The following is a 26,290-nucleotide window of genomic DNA, read 5'->3' on the forward strand; positions in this document are numbered from 1 at the left end:
GTGTGTGTGTGTGTGTGTTGTGTGTGCTGTGTGTGTGTGAGCGCTGTGTGGAAAGGGACTGGGGATGGGAATAGGCAGAGCTGGGAAAAGATCAAGCCATCCCAGATCAGGGCTGGGTGCCCAAGGTCAAAGGCAAGGATTTCGGAAAAGATATTGTTCCCTGACTGACAGGTTCAAGTGCTTTGTCCGGCGTCAGCCTTGCTTTGTGTTGCCAGGGTGGGCTGGTAGGCAAGGGGCCACCCTAGCTTCAGCCTTTCCTGCCATTCAGCCCCAGCTCCCCGGCCACTTGGCTGTATTTGATGTGCCAACATGGGAGCGGCCTGGGAGGGGTGCACTGAGAGGTTACGGGGGTGTGGGGAGTCAGAGCCTCGTGGTCACTTCTCCAGGCTGGGCTGGTTGGAGCTGGAATCATTGAGGACAGGCCCAGGGATGCCTCCCCCTTACTGAGTGTCTCTCTGTTGCTGCTATTGTTATTCATGACGATGATCACTTATCCGTGGCTATTCACTGGGGATTTGTCTCATCCCCAGCTCTCTAGAAAAGCACGACCCTGCCCTCCTGCAGGACGTATAGCTTCCTAGATGGTCCTTTCCTGTCTCATCCTGCAACAGGCAGAGGGTACCAAACTTTGGCTCAAGGATGTGGATGGCATCCTGGGGTGAGGATGAATTCATGGCTCCTTCTTGGGGAGACAGCAGTCGTAGAGGAAGGAGCCCAGGGCAAGCTCCTTGCCCTCTTGGGGTCTCAGTGTCCCTACCAGCCCCAGGAGACATTCTCCTCGGTGAGACTGAAGTAATTCTCTAGCTCATTCCTAAGATGAAACATCTGTCTACTTCTAAGTGGTTCTTGTTTCTCTAGAAGGGTGCCTTCCTTGGGGGAAGAAGCCTGTGAGTTTTAGGTCAGGCTTCCTGGATCAGGAATGGAGTCATCTACACTCCTTGGGCCCAGGTTCAAAGCTTTTTCAAATCCTAGGGAAGCAGCCGTCCAGGGTCAGGGGCACATTCCCTGCTTGCAGAATTTATCACATCCTACTGGCCTTGTGGGTCTTGCATCTACACCCAAATCCAAGGGCAAACAGAGACTGACCATCTTTATGATGCACTGAGCAGCTTTGTGTTCATCGTTGTAGTGCGATCTGCCTGCCCAGGACGTGGGAGGTGGCATTGCTTCATGGGAAGGATGTGGTCTTAAAGAGGAACCTCTTGCTAATGAAACATTCTCATTTAGAAAATGAAACTGTTCATGTGACCATGGTCCCCTTAAATATGTCACGCTTGGTGGGCTGAGCCACGGGTTCAGACGGAGGCTGGAGATTCTAGCTAAGCTTAGCTTACCCACCCACAGTGACGTCCTGGGGCATCACTCTCTTAAATTTCACCTTGATTTCTTTTTCCTGGGTTTGGGAAAGGCCGAGTGTGGAGTAGTGACAGAGCAGTTTACCTATAGAGACACATCCGGGTCTAGTGGTGACAATATGGACTTTAGGCAAAAGGAAGCTGAAGTTTGCCGTTGGATTGGGGGAGGAAAAAAAAAGAAAGAAAGAAAGAAAGAAAGAAAGAAAGAAAGAAAGAAAGAAAGAAAGAAAGAAAGAAAGAAAGAAAAAAGAAAGAGAAAGAAAAAAAGGAAGGAAAGAAGGAAGGAAGGAAGGAAGGAAAGAAGGAAGGAAGGAAGGAAGAAAGACAAGGAAGAAAAAAAAGAAAAGAAGTCAGGTGGACCTGTGCTCTGCTCCTGCTACACTATGGGACCTTGCCAGGTCGCTGCATCTCTCTCAGCTCTACTTTCCTGATCTGTAAAATGGATTGTCATGAAGAATTGGGAGACGATGGTACACAAGCCCTGGCACACACTGCATCTGGCACTTGATAAACAGTAGGTCAAAGGTATTGGGCCCATCACTAACTCTGCACACTTAAGGAGAGTGTCATCATTGCTTTACATAAGGAAGGACAGACACCCAGTGATGTGCCCTGAGGTGAGGAAACAGGACCAGGTCACTGTGGGTATTAAAGGAGCCAACCTAAAGCTCTTGGCACATAGTAGGTGCTCAGTGAATGCTACCTAGCTGGGTTGGAACCTGGAGGCCTGAGGCCTAGCCCTGGGCTGACTCCAAAAGACCTTGTCCCTCAAATTCCTCTCCTCAAATAGTCCTTCTAGTCCCCGGTCAGGGCCAGAGCCTTTGTAGAGAATAAGGCCAGAGATGGGAAGCTCAAGGAGCCCCAGGAGGGCTTCTCCCACAGGGACTGGTTTCAGATCTTGCCACAAACACCTCCTGGGGGAATGCTGTGCCCCTGTGCCCGGGCAGAGCATGGACCGTGACCGTGCTATTCATTCTCATTGCGGCAAGGAGTAGTCAATGATTTCCTACTGGAGGAAACCAGGAAACTGAGGCTCAGAGAGGAGAAGGGGCCTGCGTGGGGTGAATGTGGCAATGAGGGGGGGACCGGAGGCAAGAAGGTGGGAAACGTGTGAGAAGGGAGGAAGGGGAGGCCTGTACCTACCCTGCCAGGGCCTCTCTCCCAGCTGCACTCGCTGGAAGCAGGAACTGGTTAAAGGGGAGCTGGAAAGGAGAGAAAGAAAGCAAACAGAGTCAGAGGAAAGCCTGGAGCTCCAAGTGCTGGGATTGTTTGGTCTGGCGGAGCCACCTCCTGGGCCACTCCCGACAACTCTGCAGACAGATTCCAACACCCCCACCACACGTGTGCGTGCACACACATGCTCACATACGTGCACGCATACACAACTACACACGGGCACACACAGTCACACAGTTAGACATGCATATATACACACAGAGACGGGTACATACAGACACCTATGCAGACATACATACACACATGCACAGACATACAGCACGGAAGGCCCAAGCTGGAGGGCAGGTGCTAGGATGGAGGATTTCTGTGGCTCCTTCTAGCTCAACCTCCTTGCTTCCGTCCTTCCAACAGCTTACACCGACACAGGCCCTCACTGCAATCACCACAACCCTCACCATGCATTGCAAACGCTACCATTGAGCTCTAAGCTCTTTACTTATACGAACTTGTTTAATCCTCACAGCAGCCCTAGGAGGCAGGCACTGTAATTAGCCCTGATTTGCAGATGGAAAAACAGGCTGGGAGAGGCAGAGACATTCTCTCAAGGTCATGCAGTTTGTTCAGCGGCACTCCAAAGCCGGCCGCCAGAGCACAAAGCCCACTGGCTGATCACTGCCCCCCACTGTTTCCAAGGCCACTGGGCTCTGGCTCTGTGCCAGGCACTGGGGTCAGCACCACCATCCTCACTGTCCCTGCCATAGGAAACGACATGATGTTGCCCGTTACTCAGGCTCAGAGGACGGAAGTGACTTGCCCAAGGTCAGCGTGGCAGGGCAGGCCTGATGTCTTAGTGCTCACTGAGCCAAGGTTTCAGCGGCGAAGAGAGGCAGGAGTTGGGGTTGGACAAACCATTGCCTCTTCAGACTTAGGCTGTGCCCTCCAGCTTCCTCTTTCAGGTTCCCCTGCCATAGCTTCCTTTCCTCACCTGCTCCGACCCCTGAGACTGTACCTCAATCCCCTAGACCTGGTGTGTCCAGTGTCTCATACACTCATTTGTTTATCCAGCCAGTCATTACCTCAACAAGTGTGTCCTAAGAGTCCTTAATAATAGCTTTGGATAACTGTTGACAAAACATCTTTCCCTTTCATTATTTTATTTCATCCTGTATGTGTGCGTGTCAGGGAGTAGTGATTATTATTTTCTTTTATCTTGGTTCCACCACTCACTGAGAGTCCTTTCTACTGAGGACTTTCTAACTGAATACATACCAGAGTCCTCCACTGAGCTCAAAACTGCTTGCTGAATGAATGAATGGTGAGCAAAACTGATGCGATGCCAGACCTTGTGGAACCAGAATAACAACCAATGCTTCCTGAGCCCATCCGTGTGCCTGGCTCTGGGCCAGTCCTTCTCCATCATCACCTCATTTAATCCTCACAATAGTGCCCAGAAGACGGTGCTATCATTGGTCCCATTTTACAGATGAGGAAATTGAGGCTTAGTGAGGTGAAGTCGCCCCTCGTGGCCCTTTTCTTCCCCCACCTTGTGTTGTAGATATTCAAGTCCCTGTCTTATACCCTTCTGCCCATACTAGACTCCCTGATGGCAGGAGCCACATCTGTTTTCCCTCTGTTCTTCCCCACAGTGTCCTATATGACGCTGGCCCCCAGAGGCACCTATAAGTGTTTATTACTTTCAGTTGTTTTGAATGAAAATTTGGGAAAGGAAAGGAGGACATGGTGAGGTAGAGAGATTTAGTGGAGAACGCCAAGCAAGGGGCAGACAGGAGCATAATGCTGGGTCAGCGGTGGGAGCTATCTTCAAAGACCATTTCATCTAATGCCTCCCCTACCCACATTCAATTTTTGGGGCTTGCCAAGGAGTTTCTCAGACTCTGCTTGTTCACCACCAGTGACGGGGAGCTCAGCACCTATCGAGGCATGAGATAATCCAATGAAATCACTTAGCCCAGTGCCAAATGGTCCCTTGATAGCTCATCTTTACTGAGTGCTTTCTCTGTGCCGGGTACATTAAATCCACACAAGAGCCAGGAGACATAGGTACTATTATTATCCTAGTTTGACAGATGAGGAAACTGAGACACAGAGAGCTTTGCCCAAGGTCTCACAGCTGGTAAGTGGCAGAATACAGAATACCACTCAAGGCCTGGGACGTGGCACTGGAAAGCATGCCCTCCTGACCTTAGGCCAGCACTGTCCATTGAAATAAAAGCAAGCACATACGTAATTTTAAATTTTCTAGCAGCCACATTAAAAAAGAAACAGGAACCTGTGAAAAAAGGAACCTGTGAAATTTATTTTAATAATACATTTCTGTAAATTCAAAATAGCATCATTTTAACATATAGTACATCTAAAGAAAGTTATTAATGAGACATCTTACATGCTTCTTTGGATACTAAGTCTTTGAAATCTGGAGTGTATTCTTTATTTAGAGCACATCCCAGTTTGAACTGGCCACATTTCAAGTGCTTAGTGGCACCTGTGGCTACTGGCCACCATATTGGGAAGCACAGTTCTAGACTAGACTACCTTTGAGGTGCTCACGGGGTTATATCCTAGTGCAGAAGGAGAATGCAATACATGTTAGCTACTATTACGATTATTGTTATTACTGGTGGTCCAGGGGGAAGCTGGGCGGAGGCCCCAAGCCCTTGTCATCAACACTGATATTTCTATTCTTAATCTGAGTCCGCCAAGCCAGCAGCTTGATGTTTCCCAGGCTGAGGCAAGCTGTGCGCCTCTGGCCTGTGGGTTGAGAAGAGCCAGCCTAACTCTCTCTAGGAGGAAAGGCAGAAACCAGGCTGAAGTCTCTCCGGCTCCTCAGCCAGCCAGCTGAGCACCACATGAAGTGAGGCCTCCTGGGGCCCATCTGCCTTGGAGTGTGTGGGGCGGCCAGGCACACATCTGGAAGGGAGGGGGCAAAGGCCCCCTCCTTCTAGGGTCCCTGGAAGTAGCACCTCCTGCCATGCATTAGGCAGATTAAGCCTTTAAACAGAGCAAACAAACAAAAATATCCCCATCACTCTTTTAATACAAAAAATTTTTTTCCATGAAACCCCATTAATTAAATGAAGCAGGAATGAGGGGTTTGCACTTCCTCCTATCTCTCTGTGGTTCCTGGACAGCTATTGAGGGCTTTCAATGTGAGCCAGTGGTTCCCAAACCTGTCTGCATACTGGAATCGCCTGGGAAATTTCAAAATATAGTGGTGCCCCCAGAGGTTGCGATTGAATGGTCTGCAGTGCGGCTGGCGTTTTGAAATGTATAAAAGATCCTCGAGTGATCTAATATGTAGGCAAGTTTGGGAGCTGAGGTGCTCACTTTTAGGGGCACAAGCTTATTTAGCCCTCATAGTACCCTGTTTCCCCGAAAATAAGACCTAGCTGGACAATCAGCTCTAATGCGTCTTTTGGAGCAAAAATTAATATAAGACCCCGTATTACATTACATAGTATATTATATTAATTATATTATATTATACTATGTTATATTATATAAGACCCGGTCTTATAGTAAAATAAGACGGGGCCTTATATTAATTTTTGCTCCAAAAGACGCATTAGTGCTGATGGTCCGGCTAGGTCTTATTTTCGGGGAAACACAGTAGCTATGATGCAGGTGTGGTTAAGGTTCCCACTTTCCAGATGGAAGAGAGGAGGTAAATAACTGGCCCCAGTTCAGCCAGCCAGGAAGCAGACATGGTAGGGATTCAATCAATAGCCAAGGACTTACCCAGTGGGTGCTGGTAAATGTTTAACAACTGGTTCTCTAGGAGGAGGGAAGGGGAGAGAAAACCCTGCTTTGTCACATTTGCCCATCTCCATGGTGTCACGACGCCCATCATGGCCGATTTCAAACTACCAGAGTGACGTCACTGAGGGCAGAGTTGGGAAGACATTCCCACAATTGGCTGCTGGATCAGTATGGGGGCTCCAGCACGTGGCTGGGCCGCTCTGCATGGTGAAAAGAGGGTCCTATTGAGTGGGAGTTAGATAGGGTTAGTAATTTTCTGTAGTTTTAGTCATAGAACTCTCTCAGAGGAAAATACTGAGAACCCCAATATACCCAACAGGTAAAAAGCAGTATGTATCGGTAGAGGTTTATTTTATAAACGTAAATCATAATACCTGGCTCTTGTCCAAACTGGGCCAGGCCATTTTGGGCCCTCAAGTTAGGGTGAGAGGGATTTGTGAGCAATAGGTGGCTTGGGAAGCATGTGCTGTGCCCCCGGCCCACCTCCAAACCTCACCGTCCATGTGGCCCTGGGCAAGTCCCTGTCCTCTGGGCTGCCATTTTCTTATGTGTCCAAAAAGAGCCCAGACAGCACACAGGCCCTCTGGGGTGTGATTTCTCAGGCTAGCCTTGGCCCCGTCATCCCCCCTGCCCGACCCCAGCCAGCCTTGGCCCTGTATTTATAGCCATGACTTCAGTCTCTCCAATTCTGCTGAAGCTGGTTCCCTGGCCCACATATTTATAAACCTAGCAGGGCAGAAATAGATGTGACGTGCAGGGGATTTGGCTGATTTTGTGAGCAGGCTGGATGCAGGGGATCCATTTGGAAAGGACTCACGTACCTCTACATGCTGGATGCAGCGACTCACGGGCAATCCAGAACTGGAAGGGCACTTAGAGACCCCAAGCTCAGACCTATCATTGTGTGGCTGGTGGTCACCAAGGCCCAGGAGTGGAAGAATACGGCCAAAGTCACAAAGGGCATGGCAGAGCCAGGGCCAGAATGAAGGGTTCTTTGGGCTGTGCGAAATGGCCTCTCCTCAGATGCTCGAGAGAATGCCGCAGTAACCCCCCCAAATCCAGGCACCCACCAGGTCCTGGTTTGGTTGTTTTCCCGCTCTGGGAAGATGGGCAGAGATTACCCTCCCTGAACTTCTGCTTCCCCATCTGTTAAATGGGGATAGTAATAGGTGCCTGCCTCATGAGGTTATTTTGGGAGAATAAACCAGATCATACTTGACATAATGTACAGTACCGTGCTCAGCATACAGGACAGTGTTTAACAAACTGTCGCTCTTGTTCCGATTATATCTTCAATCACCCCTTAGCAAACGTAACTTATTTAATCCTCCCAACAACTAGATGATACCATTATTATTGTCCTCAGACTCATTTTATAGTATGTGTTTTACACTGAAGAGACACACTATCAATTTAATGAACTTGGAAAAGCAAGTTCTCTATGAAATAAGGTTAAGGTGTGAAATCATATTGTTACATATTGGATCATAAAAAAATACTCAGTCTTAAATGGCAGGCGTGGTCATAGTGCAACAGGAAGGTTCTGAAATGGTGGCCATTGAATAATCAGAATATTAGCATAAGAAATATATCTCCCAGGGGTTTTGCTCCCAAGTTTGCCACCTAATGTCGATTTTATGCATTCATAATTGCATATGAGAAGTTAACATAACAGTGAACTGGAAATACATACGCCATCCAAAACACAGGATGGCGTCTGTCAAGGTTTTCGTATTAATGCCACTGTTTTCTCTGTCCTAATGATACACTGCATTCCCCGGTCCGCTTTCCTGCTTAATTATTTTTCCATTGCACTTATCACCATCTGACACACTTTCTTATTTATTTATTATCTATCCACCCCAACTAACATGTGAGCTTCACGTGGGCAGGGTTTCTTTCTCTTTTGCTCACTGTGTACCGCCAGCACTTAAAATAGAGAATGGCACATAACAGGCATTCTGTGAATACGTGTTGAATGAATGAATAAGTGAATGACTGAGTCTGAGTCTCCATTCTACCAAGAAGGCAAGTGAAATTCAGTGAGACGAGTGACTGGTCCAAAGTTACCCTATCGTGAGGCTACATGGAGGCCTGGCTGACATTTATCTCTCCTGAGACCACCCCGTGTTCCAGCTTGGGGAGCTTTAGCCAGCCCCTCACAACCACCTCTCGCCGAGGAATAGTTTCCTGATGCTTCCAGAGCTCCCCCAGGCTTCACCTGATGCCAGTCCAACACTGGTCCCTTTTTCCCCAGGAGGTGGACCGGACCCGAGGAGAGGAGTGAAGTAGGGAGGAAGGAGGAGAGGTAAAAGCAGGCTGGGCAGGCAAGGCAGTGATGGCGGGAGGCTAAGACAGGAAGGAAGGAGGCCAGGATTGCTCAGTTTGTCCTGTAGGACTCGAAGGAGGGTTCGGTAACCTGGGGTCATACTTGCACATCCCTGTGGGACTGACTCTTCCCCCTGGAAATGCTAGGACAGGGCAGGTCCAAGAGGATTCAGGAAAAGCTTCAACCTTGGTTGCTGTCAATCCCACCAACCACTCTCCCCAAGGCCTTTTTCGGCTGGGGAAACTGAAGCCCATTGAAAGGAAGTGACTCTTCCAAGAACACATAGCAAAGTCATCACGGCTTCCTCACGCTCACCAGTTCTGCAGCTTGGAAGAGCTTGGGGTTCCCCCTTTAAAGCCATGGGGAAGAGACCCTCACCTTGGCTCCCATCCTCTCTGTGGGAGAGAAGCACTAGGCAGGAACACACTCTCAGCTTAGATTCTTGGTAACAACGGAAGCGTTCTTCCTAGTGGCAGGGAGAACTCAGGTCTGGACAGCCCAGGCACTACTACCCACATACCCCTACCCCAACTCACTGCTGATGCTGAGATGCTGCCAGATGGGGGTGGGGTCAGCAGGTACACCTTGAGCCATCTGGACCAATTCTGAGTTAGTTACCCCTTTTCCCAGGGGAACTCCATTTTTATCCCTGGGTTATATATCCAGTTAATGCTCCAGTCACCCCACAGACATTATTCCATTTGCTACATATTTATTGAGTGACTATTATGTGCCAGCAATGTTCCAAGCATTAGAGATAATCTCCTCCCTCTGTCCCTTCCATCCTCCCAGTCTCACAACCTCCCCATCCTCCCATCCTTCCTTCTCATCCCTCATTCATTCATTCATTCATTCACTCATTCATTCAGTAACTACTTAAATTATTGAGGCAGTATACAGCCTTATGAATAAGAGTGATATTTGGAGCTAGACCATCAGGATATGAACCCTGACTCAGTCACTTACTGGCTGTGTGAACTTGGCAAGTCACGTAAGCTTGATTTCCTATCTGTAAAATGGTGATAATAATAGCACCTTCCTTATAGGGTCGTGATGAGGATAAAATGATGCACGCAAAGTGTCTAGAATAGCACCTGACATAGTAAACACTTCATAAACATCAGCTATTATCAGTTATTGTTATTGTGTGCCTGGCACGGTGCCAGGTGCTGAGGAAATTGCTCGAAAACACTCCTCTCACAGGGATCCCTGCATACCAGCCATTTCTCAGCCTACATCTTCTGCCCTGGTCTTCTTGCCTCCAGCCCCTCGACTAGGCCTCTGGTCCTGGGGGCCCTGCCTGGACTCATGGAAGGTCAGGAGAGGAGAGGGGGGAGGCTGACCACTCAGAGGGAGCAGGGCTTATGGGGGAGCTGGCGCAGGTGTCTGGGCTCCTGGGTTCCAGCGCCAGGCCTGCCTGTGACTTGCTGTGCCGCCTGGGTGAGCCCTTCCCTGTTCTAGGCTCAGAGTCCCCCTCGCTGAGGTTTGGACAGTGGGTTGGCTGGATTCTATCAGCTCTCCTTGCTGAGGCTCGGCATCTAGAGCCTGTGGCCAGATACGGGGTGTGGATTTGGGGGCGCTGGCATCAGAGGACCCCCACTCCCATTTCTGCTGAGGCTGGGGCAGGCCCTCTGCTGCCCACGAAGAAGATGTGCCCACACAGATGGGTGTGCTACGCCTGAGCTTGCAGCCTCAGGGGCTGTGGCGTCCCCAGAGTCCGTCTGCTGTCACTGAAAGCATGGGGCCCAGCAGCTCGATTCACATCCTGCTCTATACTCACCATCCATTTGACCCTGGATGCGGAATTTACTTCTCTGCACCTCAGTTTCCCCATCTTTAGACAGCACTCACACCCTGACCCATAGGAAGTGTTAGGGAAAAGGCTTGGCTTAGCACTCGCAGATGCTCAGCAGAAAGTGGCAGCTGCCATTATTGTTATGGGTCCTGACACCCCACCCCCACCCCCAACTCCATCTGGGCTTCACCCCCACCTCTCTCCTTCTGCTCCTGCGCAGGGTGGGTGTTCCGGGCCTCAGGCCCATATGGGGCGTGCCCAGGACCCCTGGCTGGGTTGGAAGTCCTCCCTCCTTGGGAGGGAGACTGAATTGGAGTGCTCCTGCCAACCCCTCCCTCCTGGCTTGGCAGCGTGAAGACAACGCCAGCCAAAAATATTTGTGTGGGTGGTGGAAAGTTAACTTTTCCGCCTCTCTCTTCTTTCCTGGAAACCGTGGCCACTGTCAAATACAGCAAAACAGAAGCAGGGATGGAGCGAGGCGAGGCCCCTGCAGGGCGTCAGAGGAGCCCTGCTCCCCGTGCCCACTCCTTCTGCCTCCTGCCATCTGGCCTTAGGGTGGTGCGGGTGGCGGGGTGGGGGGCTCCAGGTGCTTAGAATCATGGCATCCTGCAATGCCAGGACTGGAAAGACCCCCAGCATGGTTCAATCCCACCATTGTGCCTTTCGGTGAACTGACTCCAAAGTGCAGAAGGCACCTACCCAGGGTCACAGCCAATTAGAGCTCTTCAGAATTCTACTGGCCCTTCGTGAGATTCTAAGATTCTTTGAAACTCTAGTGGCAGAAATCTGGCAGCAGCCAGTGAGTGAGAAAGAATTTGGAGAGTAATACGGTCCTGAAGCCATCTCTTCTCTGTCTCTATGCCCACCATCATGGGCAAGGTGTCAGATCCTGGCCCTGTTGCTTCCTAGCTGTGTGACTTAGGCCAGAAGTCACTTGGCCTCTCCGAGCCTCAATTTCCTCACCTCTGAAATGGGATAATAACAATAGTACCTCTCTCACCGGGTTGTTGTAAGGGTTTCCTAAGTGAATAACCCATATGGAACAGATGTTCAATCTCGTGAATGCCCGTTCTTGTCCAGACAGAAGGTTCGCTTCTTTGTGCTGGTTTCTCTGTCATTGAAGCTGCTGTAACAGGTGCCTGTGATCTTTCTGATCCCGGTACCTGTTTGTCTTCCCCTGGCTGGTGCTGATTTGCCTCAGGACCTGTAATGTGCTTATCTTTCCTCTTGCCTAGCAGACTCTCCTGGCACAGCTCCAACCAGAAGTGGAGGCCTTGACCCAGACTGTTGGGGTGGGGTGGGGTGAGGATGCCTGACCCTGCCTGGGGTTGGAAGCACGGCCTCCAGGTCAAGTACCACAGCAGTTGAGGTCAGCCCGGGCCCTGAGGTCACCAATATACACAGACTTGCGCAATTCTCAGGATTCTCATTGCCCAGCGGGCAGCCAGTGCCTGTGTTGGGCTCTCTGTCCCCATTTGCAGTCAGGTAAGTGAGATCCTGAGAGTTCACACTCCCCGGAGTTCACACGGCTAAGTAGTGGTAGAATCAAGATTTGCAAATTCCAAGGTTTCCTCCCAAGTGTAATTGGCCATGGGCCCTGTCTTAAGCTCTCCCTGCCCATCTTGGGGCATCTCGTCCCCCTCTGCCCTGTTCCTCCACAAATGATTTTCAAATCTTTGTCTCCAGCCTGGAACTCTCCCTGGCTCCCCAGTCCCCCACGTGGAGTTGACTGTTCTCATCTCCCCCGGAAATCCCAAATCAAACTCATCTTCCTGCTCCCTTGAACACCTGCTCCTTCCCATTTATTCCTGATCTCTATTAATGAAATCACGAACCCACACTCACCAGAGCTGCATCCTAGACTCCTCCCCCTCCCTCCACACCCACTCTCCATCTGCCTCGCAGCCCAGCGAGTTCTTCCGCCCAAGCTTCTCTCCCAGCCATTCCCCCCTCACATCCCTATAGGAAGCCTCCTGGATTATCATCGTGGTATCATTTCCAAATCATCATACTGTTGTTATTATTCTCCCTGTTATCATTCACAGCTCCTCGTGCCACCAGATTTTAAGGCTTCAGGAGCCACAGTACCCTATCTTCTTTATCCCCACTGTATCCCCCATACCTTTTATAATGTCTGAAATGTGATAAGAGTGCAAGACATTTTTGTGGAAGGAAAGAATAGCCAACGCGTATTAAGCTACATCTCATAAACTGTGCTGAGTCCTCTGTATGCATTTTCTCACTTCCTCTTCAGAGCAACACTATGTTGGAGATACTACAGTTCCCATTTTACAGATGGGGAAGCTGAGGCTCAGAGAGGTCACGTGACTTGCTGCCCATCACACAAGGGGCAGAACTGGGATTCTAGCTCAAAGCCCATCTCCCTTGATGCACAGCCTTCTCAGGGGTCCCTGTGCCCAGTCTTGTGCTCTCTGCCCCACCATTCCTGTGATTCCTGTGGTTCATGTACCTTTGATGGCATGTGAGAGAATTCTTTCTAGGCGGTGTCCAGATATTTTTAAATAACTACATATTTGTTTAATATGTATTGGGAAAAAACGACTTAGCACAACATACTTGTGGTTTTCCTGCAATTATTGCTTAAGTCTAAAGTAATAGAAGTAAGTTATTTAAAGTTGATTTACGGGAAAATATCAAGCAAATAAAGTGTCAAGTGGCATAACAATAGAGCAAAAATTGGGAATGTCAAGTGACTGAAGCTTGAGATTTCTCATGGATGTGGGGACCTGGACCTCAAACCCTAGCCAGTTCTCAGGGCCACCCTAAGGTGGACAGGTCTCAGAATTCAACCCAGAACAACCCGAGAGCTGTCTCATATGCTGTTTCTTTTCTCCCTATACAAACAGATCATCTTGAAGGAAGCCTCACTGACCAGAAAGGTTAAGAAGGAGGGCTTGGGGGCCCACCAGCCCAGCCAGCCCAGGAAGGCCTGCAGTGGGACCTCGCCCCTGTCCTGTGAGTCGGCTGAGGAAGGAAAAGCTGCAGAGGGCCAGAGGAGGCCTGGAGAGAAGCAAAGACCAGGGCGTACACAGGTGGACCAGTCCCCAGCCCAGGCGCCAGCTTGTCTGCATCGCTGAGAAGAGGCAGCACCATGCTGGGCTCCCACCTCCCATCTCCAGCCCTTGGACCCAGCGAAGGCAGACCTACTCCCTGCACCTTCCGGATCCCTGATGGGAACTACAGGTGTCTGGCCCTGGAGGCCGAGGAGAGCGGCGGCGAGGAGGGCCTGCAGGGGGAAGCAGGGCTCATGGACTTGGAGGGGGACAGAGTGGTCAGCAGAAGTGGGGACAACTCTGCCTGCAGAGACACCCAAGGAGCACCAGAACTGCCCAAAGCTCTGGGCATCCAGCCACCCAGCTGCTCCAGGGAGGCACGAAGGGGCCCTCAGCATGACAACAGGACCAGCCAGGAGTGGGACATAGTGAAGGCCCGCCAGGTGATGACAGTCAGCCCCAGCCCCAGCTCAGGGTCCAGGATTCCCCAGAAACCAGGTAAGCTCACGTCCCTTTTCCCTGGACTGCCCGAGTCACAGGGGACTGCACAGGTCCTTAACACAGGGGCTCCTGACCATATTTTCCTGTGATGCCTGACGGTCCATCACAGTCCCACGGGCGTGCCCAGATTAACAGCTGTGGAGACACAAGCTACATGCAGTTCCAGCTGTACCACATCTAAGCCCACTTTGTTCTCTGCCAAAGAGGGCATGTGAGACGGCAGGGAGAGAAAGCCATGTTATCATGCTTGGTTGAAAAAAAGGCCCTCTCTTCCTCTTGTCTGCCCTTTATTCATTCGTGGCAACAAATGACCATTGAGTGTGATATCTGATGGGGCGGGACCACCCCGTGGAACATACTGAGTGCCAGCTACTTGAGAGTGCTAGGAACCCAGCGCTGGGCAAAGCCGATGTGGTTGGTGCCCTCATGGAGCTTACGAGTAGAGACGGAAGCCTTTGCTCTTCATTGGACCTCCTAATTTTACAGGTGGGAAAACTGAGGCCCAGAGTGAGGAAGAAGTGCTCCAGGTTACTAGGCCTGTCAGTGGCTGATTTGGGCCCACATTCCTCACCCAGGCCTCGGTTGCCCAACTGTTAGAAATGGCAGGGGCATAAGCCACATCACCTGAGCTGCAGGGAGGACCCAACCACAGCTGTGGACTCTCTCACAGTAGGGGAGAGTTTCATGTGTACTGCACCGATGGAAAGAAACAAGGAAGGAAGGAAGGAAGGAATGATAATTTTCTCACAGGCGGCAGGAGTTGGCAGAGCAGGGAAACCCACATTGAATCACCTCCACCGCTGGGCTCATGGAAACACTGAAGTGGGTCCAGATGGGAGGACATAAGCCGGGCCCTGCTTGCTCAGGCAGGAGCCGCTGCCAGCACCTCCTGGGGGCTCAGGGCATGCAGAGGACACCAGCCTGGGAGGGCTTGTGCATAAGCAAACTGAAGGGACATTTCATTTCTCTGCAGGCATTGCTGACGCCCTTGTTGGCATCTCACCAGCCATCCTGCCCACTGTCTTTTCTGAAATAATCCTTTCCAGGCTCTGACCACCCCCAGTAACCACCCCCTCCACCCCACCATGCTTGGGTCACACAGGGAGCTGGGCAGGAGCAAGGAGGGGCCTTCAATGAATCTGGGGCAGGAAGAAGGAGGACCCCAGGAGGGCCCAGTAGCCTTGAACTTGGAGGTGGGCCCTCACGCCAGAGTCAGCCCAAATTCAATTCCCCTAGAGCCTAAAATCCCGGTGCCTGCTTCCTTCCCGTCTCACAGACCATGATGGCTGGGGGTCAGGAGACATGGGTGTTGGTTCTGGAACCGATGCCAACCAGCCAAACCCAGGAAATCCCTTCCCCCTGGTGAGCTTCAGTTTCTTCATCTGTGAAAAAAATAAAAATATGAACCCTGTCTACCTCATAGAGCTATTGTGAGGTTGCAGTGATTTTAGACGGGGCAGTGTTTTAGAGATTTTAGAATAATCTAGGTGGGCATGTGAACGTGTTGATAATTATTAAAATGCTCATCATCAGCTCAATAATAAAACAACTGTTACTTGTTAAGCCCCTATGTGCCAAGCCCACTGTGCTAAGAGCTTTACATATGTCATTTTATTTAATCTCACAATAATCCTCATGAGGAACATACTGTTATTATCTCCAATATACAGATAAGAAGAGTGAGGCTCAGAGAATATAACTGATTTGTCCAAGACTCATGACTAGCAAGCTGCTAAGACATGAAGAAATCACCGTTTTATTTGAATAGGGGGCTTTGCCCTGAACTACCACTGTATTCTGGATTTATAAGGGGAGTGTTGTCTCCTAATACGTGGAGTGGAAGAGACCATGGATGGAGAGGGGAGAAGCAGGGACTACATTTAATAAATCCTGTTGGCTTCTCACATGGAGCTAGGTCATTTCATAGTATCTCAATTTCGTTGATCTTACTATAGCCTTTCAAGGCAGGTATTCTACCCATTGTACAGGTGAGGCAACTGAGGCTCAGAGACTGAAGTCCCTTGTCCAAAGTCACATAATCAGTGTTGGAACTGAGACTATGATCGTGTTTTTCTTGCCTCACAGTCTGGTTCATTCCTCTTTTAAATGTCCAGTCAGTTGGTTATCCAGTTCTGTCCTAAACATTTCTAGGGACAGAGGAAACAGTGACTTCAGGAGGACGGAATGGGCAGGAAAGACTTCTCAGAAGTAAAAGCAGGAAGGAAGCTGGGTCTTGCAGAAGTGTAGAAATCAGGTGGTCTTGGGTTAGAGCCCGCACTGGCCTTTCTGCTCCCTTGGGAAAGGAGTGGCCAGAGTCCCTTCTCTCTGCCCGGAGATCCGGAGGGAAGAGGTCTATGGAACTGCCAGGTTATTAGTGGATTAGGGCTTCCTTTTAAAGCTTCCTCCCATTACCGCCAGAGGATTATAAGCGTCTTCAGACAATTACACCCATCCTTCTGCAGTTATAACTGCCTCTCTTGAGTGGTCCCTGGAAGCTTTAAGTATGGGTCATGATATCTTCTGCTTTGGACACCCACCACTTGGGGTGGGTGGGTACCAGTACCACTTCTCTAAGGCCTGAGTACCAGCTGAGCAGGGCAGAATGGGGTCCTTGACAGGCTGGGGAGTCACGGGATGCAGAGAGATGAAGTGGGCAGCAGTTCACGTTCCCTGCCGTCAGTTGCTGCCAATTTGAGAGAATATATGTGGGAAGAAAGGTGTCATGTAGGGCTCATAATCAGGCCGCAGCCAGCACTGCTTAGTCCACAGCTCACCAAGAGAGTCCTACGCTACAGCTGTCCTCTCCACAAAGTCAGCTGGTCATAACTGGAAGGACTTATTGAGATTACTGTGTAGATAATCTTGTAGGAGACTCTAAAGTCCAGACACGGCAAGCAATTTGTCCAAGGGCACACAGTAAGTTGGTGGCAAAGCAAGATCTAGAACCCAGAGCTTCTTCTGCCTCCCAGTTCAGCTGCCAGGTACTATGCCAAATGCCTTGTATGGGTTACTTGTTTCATCCTCTAAATAACCCTAGGACGTTCATAGTTTTCTTTTCTCTGTTTCACAGATGAGGAAACTAAGACATAAGAAGTTTAAGTGACTTGTCAAAGTCTCAGGCCTGTGGGTGGAGGAGCTGAAATTTGAACCCAGGGAGATCTGGCCCCTGCTTTCCACCATCCTCTGTACTGCCTTGTCTCCATGGAGACGAGGCAGCAGGCTCTGTTCTTCCACCCACCTGGGGCTGAGAAAAGGTTGCTCAGGAGAATAGAGGGGGATTCTTTCAAGCCATCTTTCCACCCTCTTAGAGGCACCCAGAGGGACCTGGGACACTCCCCTCCTTCACTCATGGCTTTGGGAGAGCCACCTCTCTTCTCTCCAGGCCATTTATTATTGGGGATCCGGGGCATCTATAGGACTTGGAGGCCTTGCCAACTCTAGTGGTCACTGCTTGAGCCACTTGGGTGGGGACGGGGGTGTGGATCTGGGTTATCAGATGAGTCCTGCCTCTGGCCACGTCTATCTAGTTGAGGCAGAGGAATCCACACCCATGACAAGAGCTGACAGTGGTCCCTGGGCCAAGGACAAGGTCCCTGCTCCTCAGGCCTGTGGAAGAGGGCACACAAAAAGGTAGTGCACCCCCCACTCCTCCTCCCACCCCCGCCCCCACACTGTAATGACTGTAATAGGAGGGTGATGGTGGAAGAGCAGGGCTCACAGGTTCACATGTACCTCACGTGCACTCCCACATACATGCTCACACCCCCATAAACACACATGTAAACAAACGTGATGAATGCACACCATATTTTTATGCAAACACGTGTGTATACTCACTTCTGCACATACGTGCACACCTATGCATGCCCTTAGACAGCCACACATCCAAGCCTGGGGCATACATTGGCACACACCCTCCCACAGACTCCCCCATGCATGACTAACTTTCACATGTACCAGGTTTGTATACATAGCTACAATCTCACCTGAAACATACAAGCACACAGATTCCCTCCTTAGATACAAGTTAAAAGCATGTTCTTTTCTCCTTTTTCTCTAGCTGACACACCTACACTTTGAAATCTCTCTTGCATGCACACATTTTCCTCTACAGGCATATCCACTTTTACACACCCACTGTCACACACCTACATACAGCCCGAACCACTTTCTGTTCTCCTTCCTTTTCCCCATCTCTTTCTCTTTTATGCCCACCCACACAGTAATCCTAGCCTTTCTCTTCTCTCTCTCTCTCACCCACACAGTTTGTTTCCTGCTTTCCCACAGGCTGGGCTGTAGCCACTTTCCTAGGCATGGACTCACAGGGCAGGCAATACCCTACTTGAGCCAATCGCCCCTACCCCCACTGGGGCAGCCTCAGCACGAGAGCAGCTACAGGGTCAGAGGACTGCTCTGTGGTCCATGAAGCCAAGCAGAGGGACAGGAGCAGCCGGGGAGTGTTTGTCCCCTGTCACCTGACCTCCTGCACTCTGAGCCTGCCCACTGGCGACAGGGAAATGTCCCCAAACCAGGCCACCCGCAGCTCTGCATTTCACAGAACCTCAGGTGGGCTGGGCTCACATCAGCACATTTCTGACTTCCTTTAGCCGAAATCTAAACATAAAATCTTGACATAAAAGACAGATGAGGGGTGGCTGGTTAGCTTAGTTGGTTAGAACGCGGTGCGAATAACACCAATGTTGCCGGTTCGATCCCTGCATGGGCCACTGTGAGCTGCACCCTCCTTTAAAAAAAAAAAAAAGATGAAAGTGGAACCACCCTGGTTGAAGGGGTGGGGTAATTGGAACCCAGGGAATCTTTGGTGAAAACCCAGGCCAGCATTTTTCCAAGTGTGGTTTTGTTTCCAAATTGTTGGGAATGTGAAGGGTGCTTGTTATCAGTCCTCTTCCCTAGCCCACCTCATCCCCCTACACTGTGGAGGGGGCTCCAAATTGTGGGAATCTCGACTATGAATCCATGGGAATCATATCACTATGGGAATCCATGTGATTCTGCCATGGGGCTCTGTGAGCTCAATCTGAATGGTGTTTAGTTCAATGAAAAGATGGGGAACTGAAACCCAAGAGAGACACACAGCATCACTGCCCTGTTGTTGCTGGCCCACCAGTTAAGTCAGGGGATGACCCCAGGCTGCTGGGGAGATAACAACCTTCTTCAATCCCCATTTGCCTAAAGTCTACCAAGATCCACAGTTATTCTAGTAGTGGGGCTGAGAGGAGGGGAAGGTGGGCCTGAGGGTACTGCATCTAGGTCTGAAAGGAAACAGGCTGGGGAGGTGGGAGGTGATGTCAGTTATGGGGACAGAACCACAAAGACAGATTTAACAGAGGGATAGTGGGAGGGATAAAGAAAAGAGGGGGAAATGAAATAGATGGAGAAACATGAAGGAACTTATCGAAATAGAAAGCAGAAGGGTTTAGGGACCGACCTAGAGATGTAAAAATGAGGAGGAAACAGAGAGGCAGACCACCAGGCAGCAGAGAGTGAAGCTCAGCGGGAGGAAAGAGAGGGGACCCGCCGGAAGACGGCAGGCCGAGCCCGTGGGCGGGGTGGGCGAATCGCACCTCGGAGGGCTGGGCGAGGCCAGAGGGGCGGCGCTAGGGCCCCGGGGAGCGGGCGGCAGGCGCGTGGCTTGCCACCCGCCCAGCCTTCCCGGCTCCGGGTCCCGGAGCAGCCCGCTAGGCGGTGGAGGTGGCTGTGGCGGTGGCGCGGAGGGGCGCCCGGCGCGGGGCGGCGGTGGCGGGGGTCTCGGGGCGAGGCGCCCTGACGGACGCGGCCAGGTGCGCGTAGGTGGCAGCGCCTGTGAGCTCCGGAAGCACGCGCGGAGGCTGGAGGTGAGTGAGGGGCGCTGGCCCCGCAGGGGTGCCGGCTCCGAGCGCACCTCGCCTCTTCCCACCTGTGCGGTACCCGGCGCTGCCCAGGTGGAAGTGGCACATCTGGGCTCCGGTTCCCGCACGCAGGGGGACCTTGGCCAAGTCGCTGCTACACTCTGGGCCTCAGTTTCCCCATCTATACGGTGGGGTGGAGGGTGGGACGAGAAATCGCGAAGCTCTGGAGCAGCTCAGGAGCCGCAGGACCCCCGACGCCGGGAAGCTATCTCCAGGGGCTGCGTGGGAGCTTCAGCCCACTGGCCCCAACCCGCAAGCCGATCGGGGACTGATCAGCCCCAGCTCACGGGTGGGCAGCAGCCAGAGGTCTGCGCCCCACAGCCCGCTGTGGGAAAGGTCGGGCAGGCTGGACTTAGGAAAACGGAGGGCTGTAGTCTGCGCGGGGTTGGCCAACATGGGCGCCTGTCGGGCAGCAGAACGGCGTGTGCTGGGCCCGCGCACCCCCTTCCCGCGGGCGGGGCGACCAGCGCCGGGGTCTGGCTATGCCTGCGAGGCATGCAGGACGCGGAACTGTCCGACCACGACCACGGGGACCACTTGCCCAAGCCCCGCCTGGGGAAATCGAAGCCTTTGCTGAGCACCTAGGGGAAACAGGGAACTGTCCTAAAGGCTCTACATCCAATTCTCACAACATGGATACTCCTGTCCCATTTGCCAGGTGAGCATCGAGGCCCTATAGGTGACCGTGGGGGGGGAGGGGCTCCTTTCTAACCGCTACTCTGTGGAATCAGGGGGCCCCATCCAGGGTCCTGATAAGACCTCTCTGCGGGCTCTGGGGAATAGATCTCCTTTCCTCCTACCCCAACTTATGGGCTTATTTTTAATAGGGACAGGGACCCCCGCCATACCTATGTTTCATGTCTGGGTTGTCTAGAAGGGACAAGAGCGAGCAGGGAAGCTGCATCTGACCCACTCCCCACCCTACCCTGAGTGGCAGATGGCACTGGAATTAACCAATTTGCTGTGTGATCTTGGGCAATCCCCCTGCCCTTTCTGACTCCCAGTGAGAGAGTGGGCAGGGTGCATTGGAGATAGCAGTGCTGGTGGTGGCTGGAGGGGCAGTGCAAGGATGCCCCGCCCCTGTCACGTTGCAAGGATGAGACAGGATGCTGATCAGAGGGGCTAGGGTACTCTGGAAGGAACTGGAAGCCTTGCTGGTGTCAGCCTGGCCCCACACTGTATTAGGAGCAGAGCCACAAACAAACCGACGACCTCCTCCTCCCACAATTTACTGTGTACCTCAGGCAGTGGAATAGGAACTCTCAACAGAATTGAAAATGCCCTATTTGCCCAGTGTGGGGGTCCCGTGCCTCTGTCTCTGTATGAGACCTAGGGTTGGTTCCTCCTCTCTGGTCCTGTTTCCCCATGTGTATAATGAGGAGAATGGACTAGGATCACTCTAGTTTGATATTCAGAGAACTTCCCCAAAACAAACTGTTTGCTGCTGTGCCAACCTGGTTCCCAATTACCACTTTTCAGGCTGGCCCCCACTTTGCAGGCCATGAGCCAACTCCCCCCTCCCCCCACCTCCCAAACTAGTAACTAAATTAAGCTGTGGTTGGAATCAGGATTTACATGGTTAAAATAAGGCCTTTAACTCCTTCCCTCCCTTGTTAGCTGTTGCCCTTCCCCTAAGATAAAAAAGAGGAGGAAGTAGAAAAAGGTCCTGTGGCATTCAGGTGCCTGGTTCCCAACTGAGCCCTAGCCTCTTTAGTCAACATTTTATCTCATCTCCCCATTTTAGAGTTGGGGAGACTGAGGCTAGGGATGGGGAGAGATTTGCCTGGGGTGATTCTGGGAGTAGAAGGCAGCAGAACCCTCTGTCCTTAAAAGAGAGCAGCTCCTTGATAAGCGGGATGGAGCACATATGGCAGGAGCCTTCTCTCTGTCTCTTCTTCACACACACACACACACACCCCTCCTCCCATTGTGCCCCTGCTCAACTATTGACATGCAGCCTCCTGAGCCCACTTCATAGTTTTGGGAGGGGTCAGAGTTGGGCAGGGGTCAGCACGCTCCCTCCACCTGCCAGGGCTGCCATCCCACAAGGTTGAACACACCTCTAGGCCTAAGGGCCTGGCCTGGGAGGCACCTTTTCCTTCAGGGCAGCTCCCAGGCTTCCAGACATGAGCTCATCGGAGCTGCTGATGCCAGGAAGGGAGGAACTGAGGGGGAAGCAGGGAGGGCTGCCCAGATTGGGGCACCATGGGCCCCTGGGGAAGTGGAGGGGTGCTGTTGTCGAGGACTTCCAGGCTGTGCTCCCCGCTGTAGTGGGAAGGCAGACACAAGATAAGCCAACAGAGGGTCAACTGGAGTGGGGATGGGGACGGGCCAAGTGCCCTGAGCTGCAGTACAGAGCTAAGGGCTAGGCCAACCTCTGCCACTTGCTTGCTGTATGACTTCGGGTGAATCTCTTGCTCTCTGTGGATCTCAGTGTCCCCGGCTAGCAGTGGGGTGGGGTGGGTCCTTAGGCATTGGGATTACAGTCAGGTCCCTGCCCTCAAGGAGCTTGCATTTTAATTGGGAAGATAGTCAAGAAAAAGGGAAGCAAAGAAATCACCAAGGTAATTATAGATAAAAGTAGCCTGAAAAAAAGTAAGCCATGCTGCTAAGATGGAGAGCCATTAGAGGGGCTACTTTGTGTTGGTGGTTAGGGAAGGCCTCTCTTTGTAGGTGACATTGGAGCAGAGACCTGAATGTTATTTGAAGGTGTGGTCATGGCTAGCTTCATAGAGGAGATGTGACCAGATTTAAACTAGGAGCTGCATGTGTGAGGGGGGCTGGGGAGGAGGGGGTGAGCATTGGCTGTGATTATGAAAATGCCTTTATCCCTTAGAGCTTCAGGCTGCAGACCCATAGGAGCCTGGGGCCTTGATCTGGTCAGATGGGTGGCTGGGCTCTGTTGAGTTAGGCCAGTGTATGTGAGCTCAGAGTCCTTTGTGAACTCTCCCTGGACACGGGCTCAGTCGCTACCCAGAAGAGTCAATGTGGGGATAGCCTCCAGGCTCTGTAATTCCAGAGGCTTACAAAAGCCTTCTCTCTCCAGAATGAAATCTTTACCAACTGGCTACTGCCTGAAATTCCACCATCCTAGCTTCATCTTTTCCACTTGCTGAGGCAGGATTGTACAGTACTGTGTGACCCTACCCTGCCCTGCCCCTCCTCCCAGGGCTGCTGTAGATGGAGCGAAATTCAGGCCACTCCTGTGTTACCTGCGTCCTGCATGACCAAGACGTAGATTCTGTGGTTGGGCCCCTCCGTGGTCCTTCTGGCTAGCTGGGCGAGCTTGAGCATGTTATCTAACCTTCTAGGCATCTGTTTCCACATCTACAAGATAGAAACAATAATGGACCCTATCTTGTACTGTTGTTCTCAAAATTAAATGAGATGATACATGCTAAAAATAACTAGTACTTATCAAATAGGATTATCACGTTTTGATCTCTGTTAAAATAGAAGCCCTTGGGGAGACGGACACTCGCTCAAGGCTCCTATCTCAGTATAAATTACTTTTTGATGTTTGGCCAGGAACAGGTTTTGATGGTGGGAGGATGAGCACAGCATAGTGGAAATAGGCCTGGTCTGTGCTCCAGGAACGGGTACTTGAACCTTGAATCTTAGCTAACGGGCGGGTGGTCTTGGATAAATTATTTGCTTCCTCTGGGGCTCAGGCTTCTGTTCTGAGCTTCTGTGAAAACGGGCTAGGAAGGAGATGAGGGGTCATGGGTGTGAAAGAGCTCCACAGCCTCCAAAACCATGGGGTCGGCAGGATGGGCCATCACCAGGGTGGATTAGGAAGGGCTGGGTTGGATGACCCCCACAGACAGGAGAGTGGGCTGACCTGAGACTTGCATTTATCCTTTGGAATAACATCTCTTAAGAGATTAAGAGTGTTCAAACGGTAAGAACCAGTGTTCTGGAAAAATCGTTAATGTTTATGGTTATTTACTATGTGCCAGGGGTTTCTAAGTTCTTTAGATGTCAACAATTCCATGAAATAAGTACTGTCATTATCAGCATTTTACAGATGGGAAACAGAGGCACAGAGAGGTTAAGTGAACTTTCCAAGGTCACACAGCTGGTAAGTGGCCAGATTCAAACCCAGGCAGTCAGGATGCAAGGCCTGTAAGCTTTAACTACGACTACACAGCATGGTCTCTCCTGCTTTAGATGCAGTGCCAGAGGCTCAAAGGGACCAAACCACCTGCTTGAGAACATACAGCACTCCTCTTTGATCCTCGTCGTCCCTGTCCCTCAGGTCCTGGAGGGAGGAGCCTCACTGGTCTGCATTCTGGGGTTCTGAGGTTGGCCCTTGAGCCAGCTCAGTCTCTTTTCTTCCCCTCCCCGCCTCCCCCGGGAGTAGGTCAGGGAGGATCACATGTGGGCATGGGAGGTTCTGCCAGGGCCTGGCGAGTGGGCATCATTAGTGTTGTGGAGCTTGAGTGGATCCCAAGAGTCTGAGTTGTTATGACCTTGCATGGAGTCTGGCATGCCTCCCGTCACTGTACAGACGGGGGAAACTGAGGTCAGGGAGTCCAGAGACAGGCCCAAGGTCACAGGCAGGAGGCCCCCTTCCTCCCTGGGTCTCCTGTCCTGCCCCTGGACTGCTTAGTACTTGTGAGTACCATGGGGAGGTGGGACTTGGGGACCCTCTCTCTGATCCCCAAGGTGGGCCTGGTCTCAGCCAGGACACGATTTCTGTCGTGGGGCCCTTTGGGAGGGCACATGGAGTTGGGGGATGGGAAAGGTGCTGATGAAAAAATAGACTGTCACGCGCACGGGGAGCAAGCATGCTACCACCTAGCCTGTGCCAGTTGGCTCCCCCGTGCCCAGCTGCCAGGCCTCAGTCAAGGCTCCCGCTGGGGGCCCCGCCCAACCCACCCTGGCTCTGTGCCTGAGGCTGAATGCTCCCGGCCACCTCTCCTCTCCCTTCTCCATCCCTGCCCAGCCTCCAGGCAGATGGTGCCCTCACTGTGCCTGGGTGGGCCTGAAGCTCAGCTGTTGGCTTTAAGCTGTGCCAGGGGGGTCTGGCATCACTACACACACTGTGTGGCCTTGAATAAAGCCATTTCCCCCTCTGAGCCTCCAACACGGGCAGAGTGCTCCCCGTTAAAGTTCTTTGCAGCTTTCAGAGCCTTTCTGATTCCATCTCTCGTCCGGACCCAACCAACAGTGCTGGAGACCCCTTTCATAGAGCTCACGTGACTGTAAAGTCCACTCGGCTGGAGTGTAGCAGAGAGAAGGCTATATGCCCAGATAATCTTGCAAATCCCCGTCCTGTACAACTTCTCCAGGGTAAGGTAAGGTCACTTGGAACCATGGAGGTGAAGGCTTTGCAGTAGTGACGTGAGCAGTGCTTTTATTCATTTATTCCCTCATTCAGTCAACAAATGTTTATTGAGCTATGGCTGGGGGCAGGGACACAGCAGAGAAATGACAGCCAAGGTTCCTGCCCTACGGGGGCTGCTCACCATCAGGCACGGCAGGCAGACTGACGCTACAACAAATAGCGACGGAATTACAAATCTGATGCAAGTTTGGAGGAGAGGCAGAGGGCGCTGTGGCGGAGGAATGTGACCTCCGAGGGCAGGTAAGCCCTCCCTGAGACCTGTAAACAGATCTGAAGGATGGAGAAGTGTGGTCAGAAAGGGAAAGCAGAAGGCTGAGGGGAGAAGGGGGTCTAGGCAAAAGCAGCAGCCAGTGCAAAGGCCCTGAGGTGAGAAGGGCTCGGCCCTTTCTGAGCACTTGAAGGAGAGCCAGCATGGCTGGAGGGGGAAGCAACCTGAGAGCTGCAGCATCGGTGAAGGGACGGTGGGGCCGTCACGCAGGGCCTGGAGCCTGTGAAGGAGTTTGAGGCGCGTCCTAGGAAGGAGGAGCTGTTCCTGGTGCTGGCTTGGGAGGCTGGTCTTGCCTCCTTTCTTTTCCTTTCCCTCCAATGCCCATCCTCCTAATACTGCCAATGGGCCCCTTTGCGCTTCCCCAGCCACTTCACTGAGGACCGAATGCAGAGTGCTCAGGCCATCTCTTCCTCTCCCTGGATCTTGTTCGCATTTTAATGGCCAGCTGTTACATCCCACCTTCCAGAAGGGTTTGGGTCCTTTAGGTCTCAAATGCAAGCTGGTGAGGACATGCTCTTGGGCAGGAGGCTGCAGTCACTCAGGCTGAGTGTCTCTGTTAAGGTGCATTCTTTTTTCCTCTTATTCCTTGTGGGGGCCTGTGGACCCCAGGAGGTTGAGCTTCTGACTGAACGAAGGCCTGTCCCTGGACTAACTCCCACTGCTTATAACTGTTGCCTGTCCTCTACTCCACTCCAGCCACCTCCATGCAACCCCAAAGCCCCCCTAGGAGGAATCAGGAGGGCTGTGTTCTGAGCCCGGCTCGGCTATATGCTCTTGGGCACATCCCTTTCCCTCTTTGGACCTCGGTTTCTCCTT

The 26,290-nt window shown here is 51.8% G+C and overlaps 1 protein-coding gene across 8 annotated transcripts in view; it reads left to right on the forward strand.

Moving 5' to 3' along the window:
- SYNPO (synaptopodin) overlaps nt 1–26,290 on the forward strand; it is a 63,249-nt gene that overhangs the window by 13,860 nt on the left and 23,099 nt on the right. For 4 of the 8 annotated variants that reach the window (XM_033096016.1, XM_033096019.1, XM_033096018.1 and 1 more), the window contains exon 2: nt 13,300–13,944. In XM_033096016.1, coding sequence (XP_032951907.1) covers nt 13,545–13,944 — 400 coding nt within the window. In that variant the 5' untranslated portion in view covers nt 13,300–13,544. Of the gene's footprint in view, nt 1–13,299; nt 13,945–19,665; nt 19,803–20,119; nt 20,515–24,994; nt 25,157–25,429; nt 25,447–26,290 lie in introns of those variants that run through there. The other 4 variants (XM_033096020.1, XM_033096021.1, XM_033096022.1 and 1 more) reach the window with 4 other exon arrangements.

The sequence above is a fragment of the Rhinolophus ferrumequinum genome, chromosome 24, assembly GCF_004115265.2.
Source record: "Rhinolophus ferrumequinum isolate MPI-CBG mRhiFer1 chromosome 24, mRhiFer1_v1.p, whole genome shotgun sequence".
In the NCBI taxonomy this organism is placed as follows: Eukaryota; Metazoa; Chordata; class Mammalia; order Chiroptera; family Rhinolophidae; genus Rhinolophus; species Rhinolophus ferrumequinum.